Raw genomic sequence first — 23,309 nt, 5'->3', positions numbered from 1 at the left:
ACCTACAAGTTATATTAATATAGAAATGCAAATTAATATTATGCATAACAATTCCAAGTTCTAAAATAATCCCCTATAGATAAACTAGCAAATCTTAAGGTTAAATCCTGGATTTATCATTCAAATGAGTAACTCATAACTATTTCAGTCATTCCTGATTTTCTCTCCGTCTCCTTGAAGTCTATTTCAGGTATATTTAAAAATGTGAGGGTTGCTTCCCTTTTTATGAAGCATTGTATGCAGTGGTATTTGTATTAACTGCTGGCCTTCCCGTTTCTTTTTCTGCTCAGTCTAATCAAGCATTTGGTGGTTCTGATGCAAAGAAACACTGATCTACTTCAGCTTACTTCAGCCCCCAGGAGCCTGACCCTACAGCATATTTCCATGGATGGTTCTTTCAGCTGAACCTAAGTTGACTAAATTATATTGCAACATTATAATTTCTGCAACATGTCCTTTTATTTATAATTTTTTTAAATGGGATAGTCTTGCTAAGTTAGTGAAAAATCAAATGCATGTTTGTTAAATAGTAACAGTCTGTAAAATTTACTAGTCGTCCATCTCCTCATGTCCCCTTAAATGCTTTTAGTAAATGGGCACCAGTGCAGTATTTCAAAAACAGTAATTCATTGAATGCCCATTCTTCCTTTTACTGCAGAATAGATTATATTTAAGTCAAGATTAATGGGTAGATTTTGTTGTTAAAGTCCAGTCTCTAAGCCCATCATTCCCTAGGGGCATATAGTGCATTAGTTTAAGCCAATATACTGTTTATCATAGATTCTATGACACAGTCTTAAATGACAGTTTGTTGTACTTTGTAACTACATACCATGATAATAAATCACTTTTTCTGTACTCCTGATAATTATAGCATTTAAACAAAATCTTAATTAAGTTAGTACACATTTAGGTAGAGATAACACATAAGTAATTGTACACTGTAAAATTTCACTTATTTTTTTCCTTTTCTGCAGTCTTCTAACAAGAATCCAAGTTCAGTGTTTAGTTCAAACACATGCATTCATTTCCTCAACTTTAATGTACTGAAATTTTCGTTCCCAGAAGAAACAATACAAAATGTTTCTAGTCATCCTCCAATGTTTTTTAAACTCTTAATCTAATACATGTGATTCTGAAGCAGTTCTCTGTTGATGGTTAAAGTCTTGTTATTACTTAATATTTTCAAGTACATCTTACCAAGAATTAGAATCTATAATTTTAATGTCATTAAATTTGAAATCTAGGTAACTCAGTTTTTCTTTTAGATATTTTACTCATAGAACTTTCATGAAAGTGGAATATACATATTTCATAATCATGTTAGTCCTTTTTAGAAACCACCAGTGATTATTGGATTATTAAATCAGGAAAGATTTTCAGAACCTTTAGGGAGGTTTAAATTTTTAATCCTATTTATTTAAGGTTAATCTTTTTAAATGTATTTACATGAACTTTGGTAGAATTGGGCTTATCAACTTTTTACTTAATGTTTTCATTTAGTAATTGACTGATTTATGAGCAATTATATATGGTCCAAATTTTATTCAACTCCAGCTTTCAATAATACGACTATCCTCACACTGCCTTAGCACCTGTTATGGATTTTGAGTCATCTGGCAGCCCATGGGACTTAGATAAAGAAGTACCAGGTGTCCTGCCTGTCTCCTAATTGAGACGCAGTGAAAACAATATAGACTTGGCAGTATGGTTAAAAGGATGGATTAAAGCCCAGCTTTGTCTACTCTGACAAATCACAGCTTTTCCTTCATTGCGTAGATAGTAGCAACTACTAAAGAATTTCATTAGTATAATACATCATAAAAATCATACACAATTTGTTAGAACCTGTTGCAGACTTTCAGAAGAATTTCTATTAACATAATAAAAATAAACAATGTTAATACCTAGATTCATTCCATTTACTTGGGGGGAATTTTCACTGAGCTACACTGCATGTGTCTTGAAGAAAAGAAGTGATGGAGTATTAATTTACCAGATCTTGTTAATGTAAGCAAGTATAGTTTACTTTCATCTTATGGTTAAACAGTGCCTATTAGTCCATGGGGTATTTAATTGTCCTGGATATTTCAAGAAAATATGACCATTAATAGCCATGTAATTCTAGAGATGTAATTGGAAAATATATTTACATATATCCTATATCTCAATAAGTTTTTATTTTCAATTATTTCTCCAAGACCCTGTGTAATGACATTGCTTCAGAATATTTGAAGATATGTCAAGGCCTTTTAGAACTAAAAAGCCAAAGGTAATTTATTTTCTCATTTTCATTAGAGCATGCCAAGGGTTTTTTCTGTATTATATATGATATTCTGGTATAGAAACAAACATTTTTCAAAAATGGCAATCTTCAAATTTAAGCTAATCATCATTGTGTTGGCCATCCTAGAACTAACTAAAATGCCTCTTCGGCCTTTTCTTTTCTCCACACAAAACTCAAATCATTGAGATTGGATATAGAAAGAGCACTGGACTATTAAATGACCAATGTTCTAGTGCCAACTCTACAGATCAGCTTTGTTTTTCTGAACAAATCTCTGTATTCTCCATCCAGGCAAGACTTATTGCCGAATAAACATTTTGCTGATTTTGCTAAGTTTCCTGAAAGTAATGTTGGTAAGATGATTGTTATATCCTTCCTTTAGTTCAGACTGTCCTAAAATATTCTCAGTAAATGATGCCCTGGGATAAACCCTCTCAAGATAGTCTTTTTAAAAACCTTAATAAATTTCTGAGTATTATTTTTCAAGAGTATTGCTACATCTATTCTTATAGTGTACCAGAGCAGTTTTGGAGATCTGCCTAAAATAGTTTTGAAATTAAACTTCATCTGATTTTTATCTACAGAGAATTTCTTGACATTATTTTCCCTTTCTTTCTTTATAGATGGCCATTTAAATATGAATAGAATTAGTTTATTAACTAAATTTCTTGCTTCATACCGCTGTAGAATTTATGAAAACTTCAAAGATTTCTTTAAATTTAAAAAATTGTCCCAACCAGTGAGGCAAAATATTTCCATGCTAAATTGTAATCAGTTGTAATTACTTTGAAGATTTATAGAATTTCTTCTTTAGGCAATTACGATTTTTTTTTGAAAAGTTATTAGTTTTCTTTTTTCTTATTATTACACCTTACGTATAAATACATTGTGTTTCGTTCACTCTTTCTTCTTCCAAAGGTGAGCAAGATCAAGGGTAGGGATGGAACCAAACTCACAGGAGGATTCAAACTCTGTCTCTAAATCCAATCTTTAAAAAAAAAAATAAATAAATAAATCCAATCTTAGAAAAGTCCCAACTATATTGGCCCCAAAGGGTTTTTGCTTTCTGGAGAGCCAAATTGGGATTACAGGAAGGGGGTTATCTGCATATACCAGTGTATCAAATATCAGACCAGCTTTATTTATTCTATAATTTTGTAAACAGTCATTGAGTACTTCTGGGCCTTGTGTTAGGTGCAGGATATGTAAAAATAAGAAGGACATGGTCTCTGCCCCTGTAACATTAGTCTCCCCACTAGTTTATTAGGAGAACAAACACAAAGAAAAAGACACAACACACTTGGTATTTAACAATTGGCGCTGAGGGCAGGGGGAGGCCCTGATTTGTGGCATTTGTTGAGTTCTATGATGTGAAAACTCTCACCAACTATCTTACAAACTTGATATATATTGTAAGTAGTGCTTTCCAAATTTTAAGTCAGTAGGCAGAACTCTCCTCCCTCTTCCTACAGTTACTGTTCTTGGAATTTTCTGTACAGAGAAGGGAGATAAAATCCCTAAGTATTAAAACAGCAAAGAAGCCACAGAAAATCTGAGTGCAGGCAAGTGCTTACTAATTTAGGAATTTCAGAATGGGCCTAAAAATCTCTGAGGCTATGATAATGAGCATAGATATAAACATTTCATACTTCGCCTTTACTTTAAAAAGCCAATATTTTTTTCTTATTGAGGAAAGAAAACATTAAATCTGAACTCGAGGAAATTAAGCAGTGATAGGTAAAATTAAAATTACAATTTCCATAATTCCTTTTTGTGAAAAGTACTTCATCATACTCATTCTTGCTGTGTACATTTTACACACACACACACTCACACTCACACTCCTGCATTTTTTTTTTTTTTTTTTTGAGACTAGTTACAAATTACAGCTGAGCTAAATGTTTAAAGAACCTACTGGGCATGCCATGGAATTAGTGATCACAGAACTGAAAGTTTTGCCTTTTCTAATTTCAAGCAAAAGCAGTTCAAAATCACATTCAGTTGTTAAGAAAATTATTGTAGAAAATGAAAGGTAGTTGCTTCTTTAAAACCAAATCTACCTTGTATATATCTTCCCTACGCATTAGTAAAATTGAAAAGTGTACTAAATAATCCTTCTGTAGTAGCTTTTCTTCATACTGTCTTTAACTCACGAGAAATCCTTTTCCTCTCATTGGAATAAGTCAAAAGTCCCTCTGTACACATCACAAACAAGAAATATTACCAGAGTTCTTGGGCATGAATAAAGGTATATTACTTAATCAGACATTGAAAATTGCCCTCAGGGAGACAGCACCTGCAATTTACAAAGACTTGAACCAAAAGTCAGAAAAACTATGTTTAACACAGATGTAGGCAGACTTTTGGGTTACCCTATATTTATATCCTTTATCTTCAGCATCCCTATTACCCATTTAACATACAGATAAACTGCAGCAGAGAGAATTCATGCTTCTCTTTCCAGGACTAGGTTGAAATTGAACCCCAGTTTCTTGACATCTGGTCTTGACACAGTGACAGAGCGCCATAAGTAATTTCATATAAGTTTTTTTTTTTTAAGATTTTATGTATGTATTCATGAGAGACACACAGAGAGGCAGAGGGAGAAGCAGGCTCCATGCAGGGAGCCTGACATGGGACTCGATCCTGGATCTCCAGGATCACACCCTGGACTGAAGGCGGGTGCTAAACTGCTGAGCCACCTAGGCTGCCCTTCATATAAGTTTAAAATCAAAAGTAGTTACTTAAAATGAATAGTAATATTAATGAAGCACCAATTAGATTTAAAGTATTTATACTACAGAAAATGTTTAGTTCCCTTTATTATTTTTGGAATAGCAATATTCCTTCCCTCCTTTTCTGCTTTTGCAGAAAGTAGAAGGAAGGAGGATTAGTGGATAATTATATTGCTATGATTGCAGCACCTGTGTGTTATTTCTTTTGATTGGCTAGTTCTGTATTAAAGATTCCTACCAGCTAAAAGTCTCCCTCATCAAATAGTGTTTTATTAGCTAGTTTTGGCTTGAGTTGTTTTAAATTTACAACAAAAACTGTATTTCAACTTAGACTTGTACTTTAAATTTTGCTTTGAATTCGTTTACCATTCCCTTTCTATTATCTCACCCATTTCAGTTTTTTTTTTTTAATTTCAATGCCAATGGCAACATGCACTCACAGTAGGAATATAGCTTGAGCTATCCTGTTGTTGCTAGCGATCAAGTTTGTGTATGCCACTCAATTTATAGGTACTAATAACTCTTCCCTAGAGAGTTGCCTTTTAAGGAATAAGTGTCTCATCTATTATGAGGAGATAAACGAAATAACCATTTTGGATTATGGTTACCATTGCAGATGCTGACAGCACTGTTTTTAACTAACTTTATCATCATCTCAATCACAGAACATCCTGTTATGGACTCAGCTGTGGCTTAAATAGAGCTCCTTATATCTCTTTAATGTATGTTTCCTAAAAGGGGTGAGAAATGTAAGTACTATAAATTAGGTTGGTTTGTTTCGATGTTTGGCTACATCAAACTTGAAAAATTATAAAGAATATTTAGCTTTTAGAAGGTGAGTTACCATAGACTATAATTATTTACTAAGCTAACAGTGTTTTCTGAAGATAACCCCCCCAAAAGGAAGCTTTCAGACATTAACTTGCCTAATTTGTGATAAGTGCTAGTTTTTCATTTAAATTCAACCATTCACTGACTCTGCCACGTAAACTTGAACTCTTAAAAATTGTTTTAGAGCATTTTACTTAATAAAATTTTTTGTAATTAAATACATCGTGTGTTTTTACACAAAATTAATACATTATAGCTGGATAATTTTATTTTGTATAGCTTTGTATTTGAGTTTCTTCAGAGTTTTGTAAGAGTGAAATAGAATTATACTCCAGATGTATTTTATGTAGATATTCATTCCGTTATTAAATTTTACTACATTGGAAATATCCTCCTGGCTTTAGAAATATTAACATTTTCTTTCTGTCTGCCTAATTTTTGTGTAAACTCTAAATATAATAAGATAAAGTAAAATATTTCATTTATAGGCCTTCTGAAAGTAGAGCATTTTGAAAGCAGGTAGGTGTCTCCACCCTACTTTTCATGAAGCATTTTACCCATTCAAGCAGACTTTTAAAAACAGCTTGTTTTGATAGCAGACTGTTCTCCTGTGGGCCTTCAGCCTTTGCTTCCTGGCAGCACCTTTGGTGCGAAAAGAGAGTGATCAATTGGGAGACTATCAGTGCCAGCATGCATAGAGTGATAAGTTAACACACCACTGGGAATTTCTAGGGCCCACCAAGATACTTCACTTCTAATGTGCTAACAAGCTCATTTTTCTACCTCTTGCCTCTTCAGTTATTTTTTTTCTCAGAAGAGCTTAGAAGTTGAGTGCATCAGGCATAATGAAAAGCTCTGTAGGAGGGAGAAGCAATAACCCCATTTTTCCCTTTTCAGCCAAATAGAAAATTAGTTTCTGGTAATACACAAAGGCCAGTATTTTTTGTACAAGGGGCACTGCTGTGAATCAAAGGACTCTATTAACTGCAGAAAATTCGGCAGCTGTGAATCTCCCCCAATGAAAAAAGTACTTTCCAACAAGTTGTGAGATATGTGGTATTATTTAGATTGAACCATCAGTTTCATCCTCTTCCACTTATAACCATATACCTCCTTTTAAAAGTGTGCTATATTACTTTTCTAAGGTAACATTCAAAAATATGTTTCTTCCATAAAATCCTTTCCACTGATCACTTTAATATAGCATCTTCTCCTGAGAAGTAGAATTCTTCAAAGTTCAGTCCCAGTGTACAGAATTGAAAATAATGGATTGTAAGAAATTGGAATTCAGATTTAAATATTTCATGCATAAAATAAATTGTAATACAAGAAGAGAGTACTCAAGTCATTTAGAGGGCAAAAGACCTCACAGTCTAAGTAACTAGTGACTATAGTCTTACCTTTAACTCTTAGCTTTTGTCCTCTTAGTCAATAACCTTTTGTAAGTGTAACTATGGCTGTGTTAGCTCCGATTGAATTAATCACTTTCAATTATCTTCCTTACAAATTTTTTTTCTTGGTCTTGGTTGTAGGCTTGGTCTACAATTTCTAGAATTGTAGAACTATAGTAATTGAATTGCAGTTTTAAAAAAATAAAGAATTTTGAGGAAAACATAATGGGTTTTGGAAAAAAAAAATCAGTGAAGAAAGAAAAACCAATAAGGCAAATCTTTATTAGCCTTCATAGTTCTATAAATGTCTTATGGAAAGCCAGCAACATAGCACACTGATACAGCAGGAAAACTTTTAAAAGTTGTAGAAGAAAGGTTAACTGATTTCTCAGTTCAGGAACTATACGACATGAAGTCAGCATGTGAGTTTTTCCTGATAATTGTATGTTGCTGCCTGCTGCTCTACATTTTGACAGCCATTTCCATAGTTGCTTTCGTGAACAACAGAAATATTCTCTCTCTTTCTCGCCCTCTCTGTGCTAACAGCACAATCAGGCCTGCTGAAACAGGAAGCCTGGAGTGGGTTGTTCAAAAGCAACAACACTTCAAGGTACTGGTTGCTTGTCAATAATATCAGAGAAGAAAATGTGGTGAAAGAGAAGTACAGTATTTTTCTGTCAGTGTCAGTGCCCTGTAGATGCTTTGTTACACAGTATTTAGGAGTCCTGTGGACTCTCTGCAAATGTTCCTGCTTGTTTCAGTGTTATAATTGACTAGATATTTTTTCCTGACATACAGATTCAACTATGTATTTTTCTTAACCGCATGGAGTTATTCGCGGATTACAGCAACAGTAGTCTTCCATTCAAAATGAGAACAATTGTTGGGAAAATACAAGGATTTTAGAAAAAGAAGATATGCAGGAATTTCTCACAATAAGTCTTTACAAATGAAAAATATACAATTTCAGACCGTTTTTAAGCAGGATTCTAGTATTTATTGTGTGGCTTTTCAGAGTGAATCTGCAGATTGAAGCCAATTTAACAAGATAAAAATGAGCCTAGGCTGACCTGATAGCAGTTGAACCTTTTCTCAAGTAAATGGTTACCTTTCTTTCTTTCAACAGTTTAGTATTATCATTGTTTTCTAATAAATGTCTCTCTTAAGCTGCCATGTATAGTGGTATCACCTGAAGAGTAAACTTATGTTAAAAATGTAGGAGTTTTATTACTCTTAAAAAGCCATACTTTTAAATGATATGCAAGAGTAGTGAATAATTACATTTATTAAGAAGTAATAGCTTAGCAATCAGAGTAGTCCTTTTTGATAAGATCTGTTCTTTTCCACTGTAAGCTGCATTTAACTACATCCTTAACTGAAGGTAAATCAGCTATGAAGAGAGAGCACGATACCTGCAAACAATTGTCCAGCACCATTTAGAACCAACGACATTTGAAGATTTTGCAGCACAGGTTTTTTCTCCAGCTCCCTACCATCATTTACCATCTGATGCCGGTAAGATTAAAAACAAGTATTAGTTACTTGTCATTACTGGAACTTGAAATGCAATACCCTTTTGTTTCAAACTCTTAAAATAATAGAAAACTTGCTTGAGTAAAAGATTCCAGTCATTGAAATACATTTTTCATTATTTAAGAGTTGAATTTGGCCTATAAATTTAGTTTATACTTTCTTTTACCTAAAAGCAGTTCCTTTAGAAGTCAACAATCTTCGTAAAAGTACATGCACCACATTTTATCCGAGCTACTGGCCAATAACTGTTGTGTTTCATGGGATCATTACTAAAGTATCGACAAAAGAAACACAAGTTGAACATGCATTCCCTCTCACCTTTAGAGGATCAAATGTTATGGCTAAGAATATTGCCTTATCTCTCAGTTTACAAATAAAGTTAAATAACTGTCTAGATTGAGAAGTACTTGGCACAGTAAATTATTTTATAATATTTAAAGACTGTAAGAGGGTACTGCATTTTTACAATTAAACTAATTTTGAAAAAATCAGTAAGAAAATAAATGACTCATGGCCTTCCTATTCTGTAATACTTTGCACTCCTTATGATTGTTTCATTTATTTTATTTTCCCTCTTTAGATCATTAAATATCAGTTCTGTTTATCTGAAGGTAAGACAAAGTGTCAACCAAAACACCCTTTGTTCTTCCCCCATTTCCTTTTTTTAAAAAAACTAGCAAGCACTAAGCTTGTAACTCAGACAATAAGCAAATTTAACACTGCCCTCATTCATACTAAACATTTCAGAAATTGTCACTAAATTTCTTCCGGAATTATACTTACTAACCCAGGTCTGCATGAAACACTAACACTGGTTCTGGGATCAAAATAACTAATAATAGAAGCAACCCTTGATTGAAATTAGTTACACCTATTGTATTGACCTTTTTTGTTTCTCAGCATGAAAAAAAAATAGTGCTACTGAGCTGAAATGGTGTGTCTTTGTATTTTGTAATGTGTTGCATTGTTATTGGATATCTTAACTCATCAGATACTTCCTCTGCTGTGTGCCTTGCACTGTACTAGGCACCTGAAATACAAAGATGACTATTTTAATTGTGTTCAAAAGAACAAGAAAAAAATAAGATACTTGAAATTCATCATAAGAAACCTTCAAATTCTCTTTATGATATGTAGGTTTTCTTTATTATATTAAATAAATTTAAAAGGCATAGTAGCCCTTTTCTGGCCTAGTTTATTCGGAAGGGAAAAAAGACTAATTCTCAATTGAGATTTCAGTTGATAAAATTTTCCATTCCTGTAATCATTTAATTAGCCATTATAAAAATTCTTTCCAAAAAAACTTAGAGCCCTTTCATAATATAAAAGACCTAGCAAAGAGGAAAATTGTCTAGACTAGGTTGAATCTTTTGAAAGAGATTAAAAAGTCTTAAGATTTACATCAAGGGGTCAACCCTATCTAAAGTAAGTTTGGCATTAAGAATGATGGTAAAAAAAAGAAAAAGATACTAAAACCAAAATAATGAACAAAATAAAAACTAGTTAAGTACAACTGGGAATTTCATTTTTCAGTAAAAAGTATCTGAAAAACAGCAGACTACATTATTAAAATAGATATGAATAATACTTTCATGTATCACACAGTTGAATCGTAAGTTCCACACACTAACTTGCCCCCTGAGATTTATAAAAGCCATCAATTTTCATTTTGTAGTTGTTTACCAACTGGAGTCCTTCTTAATGTTCTCATATTGTGCATACTATCCTGCACATTTGGCCAGATATTTAATATGGGAAGTAGTATTCTCACTTTCTGAGACATAGCAACCAAGTCAGGGTTCTTTTGGCTTCATTTTTTTATGTATTTTACTACTTTATTAAATTTTTGTTATCTCAATTGTAATAAGGATGTGAATTTTAACATAATACTATTTTACAAAAACAAAAAAAATACTATTCTACAAATTATTTTCAGTTAATTTTTTTACGTTGTCTTTGCCTGTAGGAGTCATCCTTATAAAAACATGCATTCTAAGTTTTAAAAGAGTATTTTTATCTGTAAATAACTTGTTTTAGTATTACTGACTACATTTTTGGTGGGTTTTTTGCAGACATTAATTTTTATCAGAGTGGTTCTCAATACAATACTATAAAAGCGAAATATTTGCTCCTTCTATAGTAGCAAAAACATGATATCTGAAGAATGATTCTCTTTTTCTTTCGGTCATCTCAGATTTTTATTTTCCTACCATAAACCACTCCATACAGATAGAATTCCCTTTAAAGTTATAAGTCAAAGTGGGAGAAAGAAGAAATGAAAGAACCATATCATAGCAATAGGGATATTACTGATGGTTTGCAAAAATTACCTAATACTGTGAAGTTTTTTAGATTCATTTTTACTTTTTTAGCATAATGATAAAATGTAATTGTCACGCTGAAGAAATGCATTCATAATTGCAATTGAGAATCAACTTTAGATTCTCCTGTGCATAGTCCATGTATATAAAATAGTGCTAATCAATAACATGCAATAATTTGAAAGTAAATTTTAAAGAAATGCCGGTATGATAATCATATAATGAATATAACCTGTTCTTTCTATCCCTATAATTCTATTCAGTGGACTAGGGTGGAAAAATACTATTTTTTAACTTTATTTAACTTGGTTCAGGATTATCTAAAACCTGCTTTCTGGTTAACACTAATGTACCAACTGTTTGAACTGAAGTCCAAAAAAAAAAAAATTTCTTTTCCGGATGATTTTTAATATTATTTAAATAAATATGAAAAAACATTTTTTGTGTATCATAGTTGATCCATAAATTTCATAACTGTATTTTCTCAAAATGGGCTCTGTGACAGTAGACTGATACTTAAGGGAAATTATTTTTATCCCTAAGGTCATTGAAGGAGATATTGTGATGTCACACTTTGTTGATCTTCCATAACTACATTAAACTATTATTAGATTTTTCTTGTCCTTTATTTTAAAAAAAAATTACAGGAAAAAAATCCCTTTATCTTTGTCAGGCATGTGTGTGGAAAATATCAAAAGTTTTGCAGTGACCTCCTTTTTAAGTTTTTTTATATTCATGAACAGCTTTCCTTTGACTTTAAACTTTAAGATTCAATTACTCCTTTTCTTGACCAGGTTACAAAGGTAGTTCAAAAATCTAGATATTTTCCCCTAACATCACATTCTTTTCTTTTTTCTTTAATAAATTTGAGAGGGTTGGTGTTCTTCTCTATTATGCATATAGGCACATATACACATAAATATACATATATCTCTGCATACATACCCATTACCTATAGGTTCCTTTCAATTTATATAGGTTCCTATTTAAATAATGAAAATTAGTAATAAGATTCAAATATTTTTATGCCATCAAAATAAGAGATAATCTAGGTAAAGTGATGCTGCTGCATCTAATCTTCATTCTAATTCCACTTTTGCTCTTAATTCACAAAATCTGTTTCGCCACATGTAAATGGGATAGTATTTTGATGGTCAAATCTATTTCATTGAATCTTCAAATGGGATAAATTATCAAAATTTAACCATTGTTTTAGGTAACCCCTTGAACTTGGTGTCCCTCTTTAAAAGTTATTTTAAACTTTGCTCCCCTTCCCAGGCTTTGAAATGATCTGAAAGAACACGTTATAGCTCCTCAGAAGATAGTTGTTTTATACATAACCTAAATATTATGTGTAAGTGCCAAGAGGAAGTCCGTTTCCTTCAACATACAACAGAAGCTATATATTTGTTTGCTATGTTTTTAAAACAGATTCTTAATCGTATTTATATATCACTAGGCTAGCCTGAAATTATAAGCAGCCAAATTATATCCTGTTTTTAGTATTTTGAACTTGAAAATGTGGCGGGTGTATGTGGTGTTGTCCAAGAGGCAAATAATACTGGTCTTAAAGTCCTATTAACCTTTTGTGACAATAATTACTAGGTTCAGTTTCCACATAGGATATTCATTCAGATGTAAGACTTTTGTAATGAAAATAATAAAAGAATAATTGAACAATTACTGAGTGCTAGGCACTGTGCTAAGAACTATACCTATATTCTCTCATTTAATCTTCATGGCAGTTCTATGGCGGTGGCGGGGGGGGGGGGGGGGGTGAAGGGGCTTACCCCAGAGTCACTTGATACTTGGTAAAGCCAGAGTCTGACTTTAGAGTCCGTGATCTTAACTGTTATAATTACTTATGTAATCTAAATATTTTCAGTCCTTTCTTGCTGTTGAGAGAGAGAAATCATCCTACAACCTGTCATTTTTATAAATCAAATTGCTAAAGATTCTTATTTTGAAGACTCTACCTTTCCATCTACTGAAAAAAAAAATTGTTAATAGCTAACGTTGCCATGGGAGAAGTATGGGCTTTGGAATCAGACTGAACTGGATTTAAATCCTAGTTCTGTTATTTATTATCCACAAAACCCAGTTTCTCTATTTGTAAGGAGATAAAATATGACAAGCCTTAGACTGATACATTCTAGGTCTGCAATAATGGCAGTTTTTGAATATTTTCAAGATGAAACCACTTCGTTTGCCTGTATTTCTGTACTATTTAATTTTAGAGGTGCCTCGCTGGTTTAGTCAGTAGGGCATGTGACTCTTGATCGTGAGTTCAAGCCCCATGTTGGGCATAGAGATTACTTTAAAAAAAAAAAAAGATATATATGTTATTTGCTTTATGACATCCAGTGGTGGTGCATACATGCTAATCTTAATCACTGATCAACTCCTTTTTAACAATATTAAGGCAGTAAGATTATTAGGTAGTCTATAAACTTTAACAAGTAAGGTTATATATATTGTAGGAATATCAGCATAAGAGTGGATAAATTCTTTAATGTTCTCAAAACTAAACAGTATATTGTGTTCTCCACGTTTCAGTGGTTATATTTTGTAAGTGGTCATTTTCTTCAAAAATATTTCTTCTGTCTCTTTTAATCCTCATCTGTTCTGATTCAAATTCTATTAAATTTTATTCTTACCTGCTTAGTAGCTCTATTATATAGCTACACTTACTTATGGACCTGCTGTGTGCCAGGATCTTTATATATGTAGTTATTCATCCCTAACAACTTGCAAAAAACTACTATTGTCTCCATTTTACAAAAACAAAACAAAACCTCTTAGGTCAGTTTGCCCAAGATCCAACAGCTAGTAACATGCCAGATTTGGCATTTAACCTGGGCCTGTCTAACCCATGCCCACTTCTTCCTAACACATCACAGTGCCTCTTAGGTCAATATTCAATGGAACTACTTTCAAAATCACAATATTTTCTAGAGGCTATCATTTATCCAATAACTTTAGCAGTTTTAAACCGGTCATACCTGTCAGCAAGCAGTACAAAGCCACAATAAATAACAATCCACTGATAATCTGTATAGACTCCCAAAGTCCTATTCAGCATGTTATTTTTAATAATTCATAGTAACCACTGCACAATATATGAATCTGTTACACCATCAAGATAAGGTGTGTATTGAGTACTGTAATAATATTAGAGATAAAGTATGCGTAAACATAGGAGCCCATAGATACTTTTCACTTGAGGGTATATTAATAATAGAAGTGATTAAATCAACATTCTTTATGACTCAAGTGATAGAAATGAATACTTGGGCAGAATAGAGTATGAAATGAAGAGTAGGGATCACTGTATTCTTTACATCTAAAACTGTAAAGTATTTATAGCATTTGAGTATACTGAGTATATTCCACAAATATGATTTGCCAAAACGTGAGGAGGTACTGATAAGCTAAATACCACACACACTAAAAAGCCTGATTTGACTCTCCGTTTATTGAAGGGGGATTTCACACTGCAGGCACTAAGGAAAACAGAGAAATTGCTGTTTTTGAGGAAAATATATATATATATATTCTTTGATTCTGGCATATTCTAAAGCAATATTCTCCAATAAAACTTTCTATGATGATGGAAATACTCTATGTCCACAGGGTCCATTTTGGTTGCCACTAATCACATGTGGCTGCCTAACACTTAAAATGTGGCTAGTACACGAAGGACCCACATTTTTATTTTTTATTTTTAATGTTAACTTTTAATAAATTTTAATATGGCTGTGCCTACTGTCTTGCACAGTACAGCTCTGGAGGTTTTATGACTTAGTGATTAGGATAGCCTGCCACCAGTACAATGAACACTTTAAAAGGTAGATGTTTATAGAATCTCTTATAGACTTTTTTTCTTTTCTTTCTTCCCTATTTGAACTTGTTAGTTGGTAAGTATAACATTTGAATTTACAAAGCATTGTCCATTGTGAAACACCATCACCCTAATGCATTGCATGCCCAATTCCATAATAAAACTTGATTACTCTCTTCTCTGCTCCTCGGTTAACACCTGTAAAATTCTGCACTATGTCTCTCATATCTGTTACCTGTCTTCTCTTTTGTTTTCTCACTTCTGCTCGCTACTCCATTTCTTCATTCACAACAAAGAAAGAAATGCAGTGATAGTTCTCTTCCTCCCAAAACCTCCGCTAGAAAACATTGGCCATCTCAAGGTAAACAGCCATGGGAAGGCCTCTCATGATTGGCTGGGAATAAAATGCATTACCAGAAAAGCATGAGCTACCGCTCTTCACCTTCCTTCTGCCATCCATCTGCAGCGCTTCCCTAAAAAGGGCCTTGGATTCATATTCTCCTCTAGGTTTTCCAGTATGGGTCCAGTATGAACCAATTCAGATCTTCAGGAAGAGTAAAGGTGAACAGAAATATATTTCCTTCTCCTTATATTTTGAAGGCCAACCTCATTTCAGTTAGAAAAGAGAGAATGTTGGAGAAATTACTTTGAAAAGAAAGGCAATTAACCTGGATTCCAAGTAGTGAGAAAATATTTCTTCCTAGACAATGTATGTGTATTCTTAAGTATAATTATAGATTTCACTTTAAAAACACTTTGAAGAGTTCTACCAAGATAGATTAATATATCTCTATAAGCTCAGTACCCCTTATGGAACAATATTGATTGTTCAATATTCATAACTTTAGTATAGGCACAAATGTCTCATTAATTGGAAGTGTTAGTATGGTTATTTCCATGCTTGAAATTTCTGTGAGGCGCTACATTGGCTAACAGACATGCCAAAAGTTTTCCTGCAGAGTGAGGAGATGTATAATAAGCCTGCAAACTGTGTGATGTGTGTGCTGACAGACATAAAGAAAATGTTCACATATATAAGGCCAGAAAATCTAGATTAAAGTACCTTAAAATACACAGAATTTTAAAAATTGTATTGTTCTGTTTGCAGATTTTTTTTTGTTTTTTTGAAGGGCTTTTATTTTTAATGTAATTTTTATACTACATATTTGAGAGCCTACAAGTGTGCCATTCTGTAGCATTACTATATATTAGAGAATCATAATTCATAGAAACAGTGCAGAGGTAAAGAACTACTTCGTAAATGACACCAAAAAAAATCCAATTTGATTTTGTGTTTGCTTCTTTTAAATTTTTATATCTATTCTACTGGTTACCTACTTGCTGTGACTAGATAGAGCTAGCTGCAAAAATTTAAGGAAAACAAAAGCATTGCTTATCTCTTCTAATTGGAGACATTTTGAGAGATCAATTTGTCTTTTTTTATTAAATTTCAGATCAGAGTTCTTGTCCTGCTCCTTCAGTCCTAGGAATTTATCTTGCTCCTTTCTAGAAGCATATTTAAATACCCAGCTATGGGATGGTCTCATAGTGTTGAATTCCTTTTTGGAACCATTTGGTATTGTTATTTTCAAGTTTGAGCAATGAAGGTATACCGTGTACCCCAGAGATAGGAATTGGTCCTTCTCACCTGCTTCTTAAGCCCTTCCTTGCATGCTAATGATGCTTTGGATCCCTGTCCTGTCTGGCCCAAAGATTTTGCTTCCCATTGCTTTTTCCAGGGACCTCTCTGGTTAGTTCTGGCTCTGGAAATAATGATTGGTGCTTTCTTGCTAATATGATTACATGAGCCACTAGATTACTGGGTTTTAAATAAAATATTAGTAGGCTGTTTTAACAGGCAAGTTTTGGTCTTGCTTTTTCCCCTCAAAAGACTTCAATAAGGGTTGGGATCCATGCTACAGATCAGTAGCAGAAAGATTATTTCTTATATGATGAGAAGCCAGACGGCTTGTACTAATGCTTTTGCTATTTCCCACAGGCTCCTACCCAGAGATTCTATCCAGTGAAACTCCCACAGCAACGCAGGTAGATGGGGCTGACCTGGCCTCTCCAATGTCTCCTCGAACTAGCAAAAGCCGCATGTCCATGAAACTGCGTCGATCCTCTGGTTCAGCCAATAAATCCTAAGGAGACAAGCAGCCCAGCAGTGTGATCAGCAGTAACAACCTTAGCATGAACATAGTGTTAACCCTTTCAGGCCTTCATGTTTACCATAGCATGCATGTTTCTTCCTGAACATTAATTTTAGAAAACACTGGATTTAAATAATTTGTAACTTAATATTTTAGATTTGGGTTGTTTATTCAGTTGGTTCCCCCCCACACACACACACAACACTCTAAGCTGCCATATTTTTTGGGGGGTGGAGCTTTATTCTAGACCCTTACCTTCCTGGATAATTAAGTCTTAAGCAGTTTCACTTTTAATTTTGTGATTAACTTTGAGCCAAAATATAATTGGACAAATAGTCTCAGTATTTTATTTATCGTGCCCCATTGCAACTTTATGGCTCAGTAAATATATCATTTTTTACAAATGTAAATTTTTAAATTTAAGCATTTGTAAAATTATAGCAAAATTTGCAAATCTTAATACACAGGTTGTGTATTGATTGCTTATGTTATGAAAATAAAACACTTTAAATGGTCTTTTAGCATCTCAAGTTCCCACTGACATAATTTTAGCATTAACTTTTTCTTCCCAAAGCAATGCCTCATTTTGTGGCTGTGCAGATGATGCCATGATATATTTAATACCCAGAAAAATCACTGTGCTGAACTTTGATTTATGTTTAGCTTCCAAATATTTTTCTAATGTTTTGTTTTTTTAAATGGTATCACTGTTAAATGCCATTTTTGTTTTAAGATTGTGGCCCTGTATTATTGGCTGCTAGATCCTGGTATATCCATGTTCTTTCCTAAATAGCAAAAAGAGGGTAATTGGGGGGATGGAGAGAAAGAAAAAAAGAAAAAGAAAAACTTTTCTAATATAAATGTGTTGCTTAAATTATGTATATTTTAAAAGAAAAAGGAACATGACCCAGGAGTCTAAATTAAATCTAATATTATTAATACTGAACTTGCTGATGGAGGTTGGTATTCATTCCACCCTGCAGAAATATTTTCCTACAGTAAATAAGCTGCTCACATTTTGTTCATATTTTGTTTTGAACGGGCATCTCCTAAGGAAATGTAGCATGACATCAGTACTAACTGCATGTGTAAATACATCATACGGGCAAACTATAAAATATAAATTATGTATCATCATTCATTCATGTAGTATCTACAAATTTGTAACAGTGAAAGAAAAAGATATGGTATTTAATAATACAATAAAAATATTCTTATCACTTATGTCCATGAGCATTGTTTTGTCTTTTATATTTCTCTTGTCTATTTGTCTTTAATATATTTTCAGGCTTAATAAGCAGAACTATATGATAATGGAGAGATATAAAGCATAAACCTAGGTTGACATAGCAAATCTTAAAAAATAAATTTGAATTCCCTTGTTAGGATACATCCCAACTTCTCAGAGACTCTACCACAGTCACTAAAAATGCAGGCAAATTTTACACCTTCCTAACGGCTGGGCAGAAACTTTACCCAATGCACTTGGTTAAAGCATCAATTAATCTTAGCCTCATGCTTAAATTTTCACTTTGTTTTATGATACACATTTGGGGGAAGGGGGAAACTTTTTGCAGACAGTTTCTAAAGCAGTCTTTCAGAGTTCTGTGCACTTAAGTTTTTGTTTTCTTAAAAAATAGATTCCTATGAAACTAGAAAATAAAGCTAATGTAGAAGATAGAGTCCCTGAGAACAAGGTTAAACAATATAGACAGTTTCCCACAACCAAGGTGAAGAATTCGAAAAGGAAAATCAAAGTAACCTTACACATTTCTATGGTGCTTTCATTTCTTAAAAATGAACAGCTAATGGACTGATGACATGTAACAAAATGGAGCAAAAATACCAACTTGGAAATAGTAAAGTTAATTTGCACAGCTAACGTGATTTTTTTTTCATCTTCAAATAAAACTGCTTTTTTTTTTTTTAAGAAATATTTTCTGTTGACATTTTTAGGTAGTAAAGTATCTTTAGATTTAAAGCCTTTTGGAGCTCAGTCTGTGCAAGGCATATTTCAAAACAAATTTTCCCATTGCATTTCTGCACCATTATATTCATTTACAAAATACAATTTTTCCCGTCTGTACTCTGTCTAAATGGGTCACTAAGATTCTAAAGTAGGATACTGGCTTTAAGGAGGTAAGAAATGTGACTCTGAAAAATAGCCTGTGTTCAATGAAATTCTCAGGACAAACACAGAACACAACAAAGCACCAGCTATGTACATTTATTTGGTGGTAAGCATCTTACAAATAATGGGCTATCTGTCAAGTGATACTCAGCCAGTGTCCCAAACTCTGGCTATTAGAGCATGGGTACAGAGTGTACACTGAATATGGTTTACAAAAATTCAAAAACATGTTGCTGCTGAAAAATTGAGTCGCCATTCAGTTCCATAGTGAATTATAGGTATTCACATCTTCCTTAAACTGAACATAGTTTCATACGTAACACTGTATGAGATTTACAACAGAAGGAAAACAGTCAAACTTCTGGAAATGGGTTGTGTTTCCAAAAAGCTGTTATTCACAGTTTTAAAGTATCTTCCTGAAAACACACCAAAAAAAGCTAAAGGTGAGAATTTTGGGGGTGTCTCAACTCCCTCCAAGTAAAGTAGCACCCTCCCCACCTCCAAGCACTAACTTAAGAATGAACTAATACTTGAGAGAAGGAACGTTGACCCCCCCCACACACACCCCCCCAAAGCGCAAACATCCTCTCATATTTCTGCCCTCAGGCACAGGTCTTGAGTGTTTCCCCACCCCCCTGTAAGTTTGGCACCAATCACATAACTTTCAATTCACAGAATATACAATGCAAGGTATCTGACCCTATTGAGACAGAAACTACATAGGCGCCCGCGATGGCAAGAGAAAAAGAAAAATTAACGACTACCACTTTTGGTAGCTAGAATCCTTTGTAGATACTGAGACATGCACGCATTCACTACGACTTTCCATAGGAATTACAAGTCATATAGGATTCGTTAGGGTCTCCAGAGTGAGGGGGGAAATCCTATTTTCGTGGGGAAAGCAAGAAGGCTTTTTAAAAGTGACAGTCTTTGACTGCGAATGTTTATACCAGATACATACCTACCTGCTCTAGAGAGGGATTTTACATTTTGCTGTCCGCTTCTCTGGCGGAACATTGACTACCGGGAGTTTTAGGAGAGAAAAAACATAAGCAGGAAAGAGGGTAAACTTGCAAATTTCAAGAAATCCCCACAGAAATTCCCATGATCTGTTTCCTCCAAGGCCAACCGCACAATCTTCCTCATCTCTTTCCTCAACAGCCAGGCCGCAACGGCATCTGCAGCAGCAGTACCTGCCGACTTTCTGAGGGGTGACACTTATTTATGTGCCGGGTCAGCCCCGGGGAGCTAAAAAAGGTGGAAGGGCAGTGCTTGCACGAGAAAATTTGCTGAGCACTCCCGTCGGACGCTCCGCCTGGGCTCGGCGCTTCAGGGGGCGCCCCGGCCAGAGCAGGCAGGAGCAGCTCCTCGCGGAGCGCGTGCCACAGCCGGTGCTTGTCCCTGATGTCTGCGGACGGGAAGTGCGCCCCGCACAGTGGGCAAGCGAAGGCCGGTGGGGCACCGTGTTCGGAGCCAAAGCCCGGGGCAAGCGCACGAGCGGAGCCTGCCTCGTGAGTGCCTAGGTGCTTGCGCAGATAGGCTTGGCGACGGAACTTTTTGTGGCAATATGGGCACATGAAGACCTCGGGTCCCCCGACACCACTGGCACTACCTGACCCAGGCACCCGGCGCCCTAACACCCCCTCCGTGCAGGGGACCTGAGGCAGGGCCGGCTCGGGATGGGACAGCACCTGGAGGCCCTGGTGTGGGGCGCTGTCCTGGTGCTGCGCCTCCCTGGAGCTGTCCCTCGCCGGCAGGTGCTGATCTGCCGCTCGCTCTGCCCGGCTGTCCTCCTTCCCCTCCGCCAAGAAAGATGCAACAGCCCCAGAGTCTGGGGAGGTCGAGGAAGACGAGGGAGGCGGCTTCCCGTCGGCTGAAGAGACCGTGGCAGCATTTGCCGCTGCGGGACGCGGTTTGTGCCAGCGGCGATGGGAGGCGAGGTTCGCCGGGCAGCTGAAGACCTTGTCGCACTCGGGACAGCGGTACTCGACGCGTACGATGCGGGAGCAGCGGTGCTGAGCCAGAGCGAAGGGGTCTGCGTACTGCTCCTTGCATAGCTGGCAGATAAACTCCCCCAGCGGCGTGCGGCTGCCCCCGGGGCCCCGGGACGGCGCTCCGGGCTCCTCCTCCTTGATCTTCAGGCCCAGGACAGGGGACGTGGTCACTTCATCGGCGAAGCTCAACTTCCTCATGGCCTTCGGCTTCTTGACTCCGGCGGCCGCAGGTCCAGACGTGCAGCCCGGAGGTGCCTTGGCACGGCGCTCGTTGCCAGCTGCCCGCTTCAGGCCGTGCAGGGCGGCCGCGAGGGGCGCAGGGTCTGGATGGAGCTCCGGCTCTGGGAACGGTGCCCGGATCGGCAGCAGGAACTGCTCCCCCGAGGTCGGTGCAGCTGCTGGCGCCGCCGAGCAGGAGAAAGCAGCCACCGCGGCGGCACCCCCGGGGAAGGACTCTGCAGAGACGGGTGAGCTGAGGCAGCGCTCCAGGAATGCCCGGCGCAGCTCCGCGCCCGCCGGCTTCGTGGGGCTGGGGCTGGGCCCGGGACCCCCGCTGCCATCCGCCCTCCACGCCGCATCACCTTCCTGCCCGCCCTCCCCCGGGCTCACCCTAGCCGCCCGACAGGGCGACCCCGACAGGTCACGGGCCGCCGCCGCCTGCTCCAAGGTGGGGGCTGCCACCTGCTGCGCACCGGGCTGGGGGGCACTGGAAGGCTCCTCGGGGAAGGGCGGCGCCCCCTGGGGCCCCAGCAGGGGCAAGACCCGCTCAGCTGGGCGCACTCGGTAGGAGCCGCCCGTCCGTTTAGTTCGCTTTACCAGGAAGCCCCTCGGCATGGTGGAGTCGGGAGTGCTCAGGGGGGCAAAGAGCAAAGGGGGCGCCGCGGGGGCTGCGAGCGGGCAGGCGCCGCAGCTACCCGAGCTTCGCCACAGCCGTCATGCGTGGGCTGCCTTTATAGCTGAGACTCGGGCCGGGGGACCCCCGGTCGCCTTCAGGCTGGGCCGGCCAATCAGGAGTGGGAGCGGGCGCCAGGGGCGGGGTTTCGCCCGGCTGGGCTCGCAGGGGCCCGAGAGGCAGGCTGCGCCCCGCGCCCCGCGCCCCGCGCCCCGCGCCCCCGCCCGACCTCCAAGCGGCCTCGGCGCGGCCCGGCAGCGCCGCCTCCCCCGCCGCCCACCGCGCGGACCGAGATGCGGGAAGGTAAGGTCAGAGTGCGAGGACGCTCGGCGGGGCCTGCCTCGGCTGCCTCCGGGGACGGTCCGGGGAGCCAGGCGGAGCGGCCGCCTCCCTGCCGCCCCAACGCGAGGGGCTCGGGGCTCGGATGCCAGCCGGGAGGGGGAAGCCGAGGGGAAGGGTCCCCGGGCGGCGGGGGGACGGGTGAACGTGCCCTGCCCTTCGTGGGCTGATGAGAAGCGCGGCAGAGCGGCGGGGCGGCTAAATCCACCGCCCTGTGCCTGCCCTTGACGGCGGCAGCTCGTCCGCCGGCCCGTATCGATCGACACTGCGCGCGTCTGTGACACTATGAGAATTCATCTGGGAAGAAGGGCTCTCAGGGCCGGAGGGCGTGCGTGCTGCCGAGCCCCTGGAGCTCAGGACGCCGGCCGGCTTCTGGACCCTGGTCCTCAGGGCTTATACATGTCCCCTCCCCGACGGGAAAAAGGAGTAGGGAGGGGGAAAGTAGGATCTAATTTTCGACCGTCCTCAGATAAAGTGGTTTCTCCGTTCACACCTTCCACTTGTACTACCCAGAGACATGACTTAGTGCCTAACTGACCTGTTTAGCATGGAGCAGATTGAGTGAGAAACACTGGCAGAATCAGGATTACATCTGCTTCCCCCTGCACAAGTAATACTTTACAGAAGGTGTGCTGGGGCCCGGATTTAAGAGATTTTCATCCAGGACTCTGTAATGTGCCCAGCACTGTTTTAAGCGCTGGAACAGATTTGAAAGTTTGCAATAATAGCTGAACTATGAAATAATTAGAAAATATGACAGATGTATAATAAAGTGCCAAGAGTCTGTAATACAACGTGAGGATAGGAAAGGGAAAGAACTCGAGTCTCCTTACTAGATCAAACTGGAGAAAAAGACTAAAT

The 23,309-nt window shown here is 37.7% G+C and overlaps 2 protein-coding genes across 14 annotated transcripts in view; one reads left to right on the top strand and one right to left on the bottom strand.

Moving 5' to 3' along the window:
• Positions 1–18,316, top strand: part of RALGAPA1 (Ral GTPase activating protein catalytic subunit alpha 1) — a 242,244-nt gene extending 223,928 nt beyond the window's left edge. For 7 of the 13 annotated variants that reach the window (XM_072838276.1, XM_072838273.1, XM_072838270.1 and 4 more), the window contains 4 exons: positions 8,635–8,759; positions 15,236–15,300; positions 15,447–15,500; positions 16,939–17,124. In XM_072838276.1, coding sequence (XP_072694377.1) covers positions 8,635–8,759; positions 15,236–15,300; positions 15,447–15,500; positions 16,939–16,989 — 295 coding nt within the window. In that variant the 3' untranslated portion in view covers positions 16,990–17,124. Of the gene's footprint in view, positions 1–8,634; positions 8,760–9,357; positions 9,389–15,235; positions 15,301–15,446; positions 15,501–16,938 lie in introns of those variants that run through there. The other 6 variants (XM_072838277.1, XM_072838278.1, XM_072838267.1 and 3 more) reach the window with 4 other exon arrangements.
• Positions 18,317–19,332: 1,016 nt separating this feature from the next.
• INSM2 (INSM transcriptional repressor 2) lies at positions 19,333–22,123 on the bottom strand. The gene has a single exon (XM_072837720.1). The coding sequence runs from the start codon at positions 22,049–22,051 to the stop codon at positions 20,378–20,380; it is 1,674 nt and encodes a 557-aa protein (XP_072693821.1). The 5' UTR covers positions 22,052–22,123; the 3' UTR covers positions 19,333–20,377.
• Positions 22,124–23,309: the final 1,186 nt, after the last annotated feature.

Source organism: Canis lupus, chromosome 9 (genome assembly GCF_048164855.1).
Source record: "Canis lupus baileyi chromosome 9, mCanLup2.hap1, whole genome shotgun sequence".
Lineage (NCBI taxonomy): Eukaryota > Metazoa > Chordata > Mammalia > Carnivora > Canidae > Canis > Canis lupus.
The sequence above is the reverse complement of the archived record's forward strand: the minus strand, read 5'-3'. Positions and strand labels throughout refer to the sequence as shown.

Excerpts from the sequence above, each read along its gene's own strand:
- INSM2 (XM_072837720.1), bottom strand. The coding sequence starts at position 22,051 with ATGCCGAGGGGCTTCCTGGTAAAGCGAACTAAACGGACGGGCGGCTCC.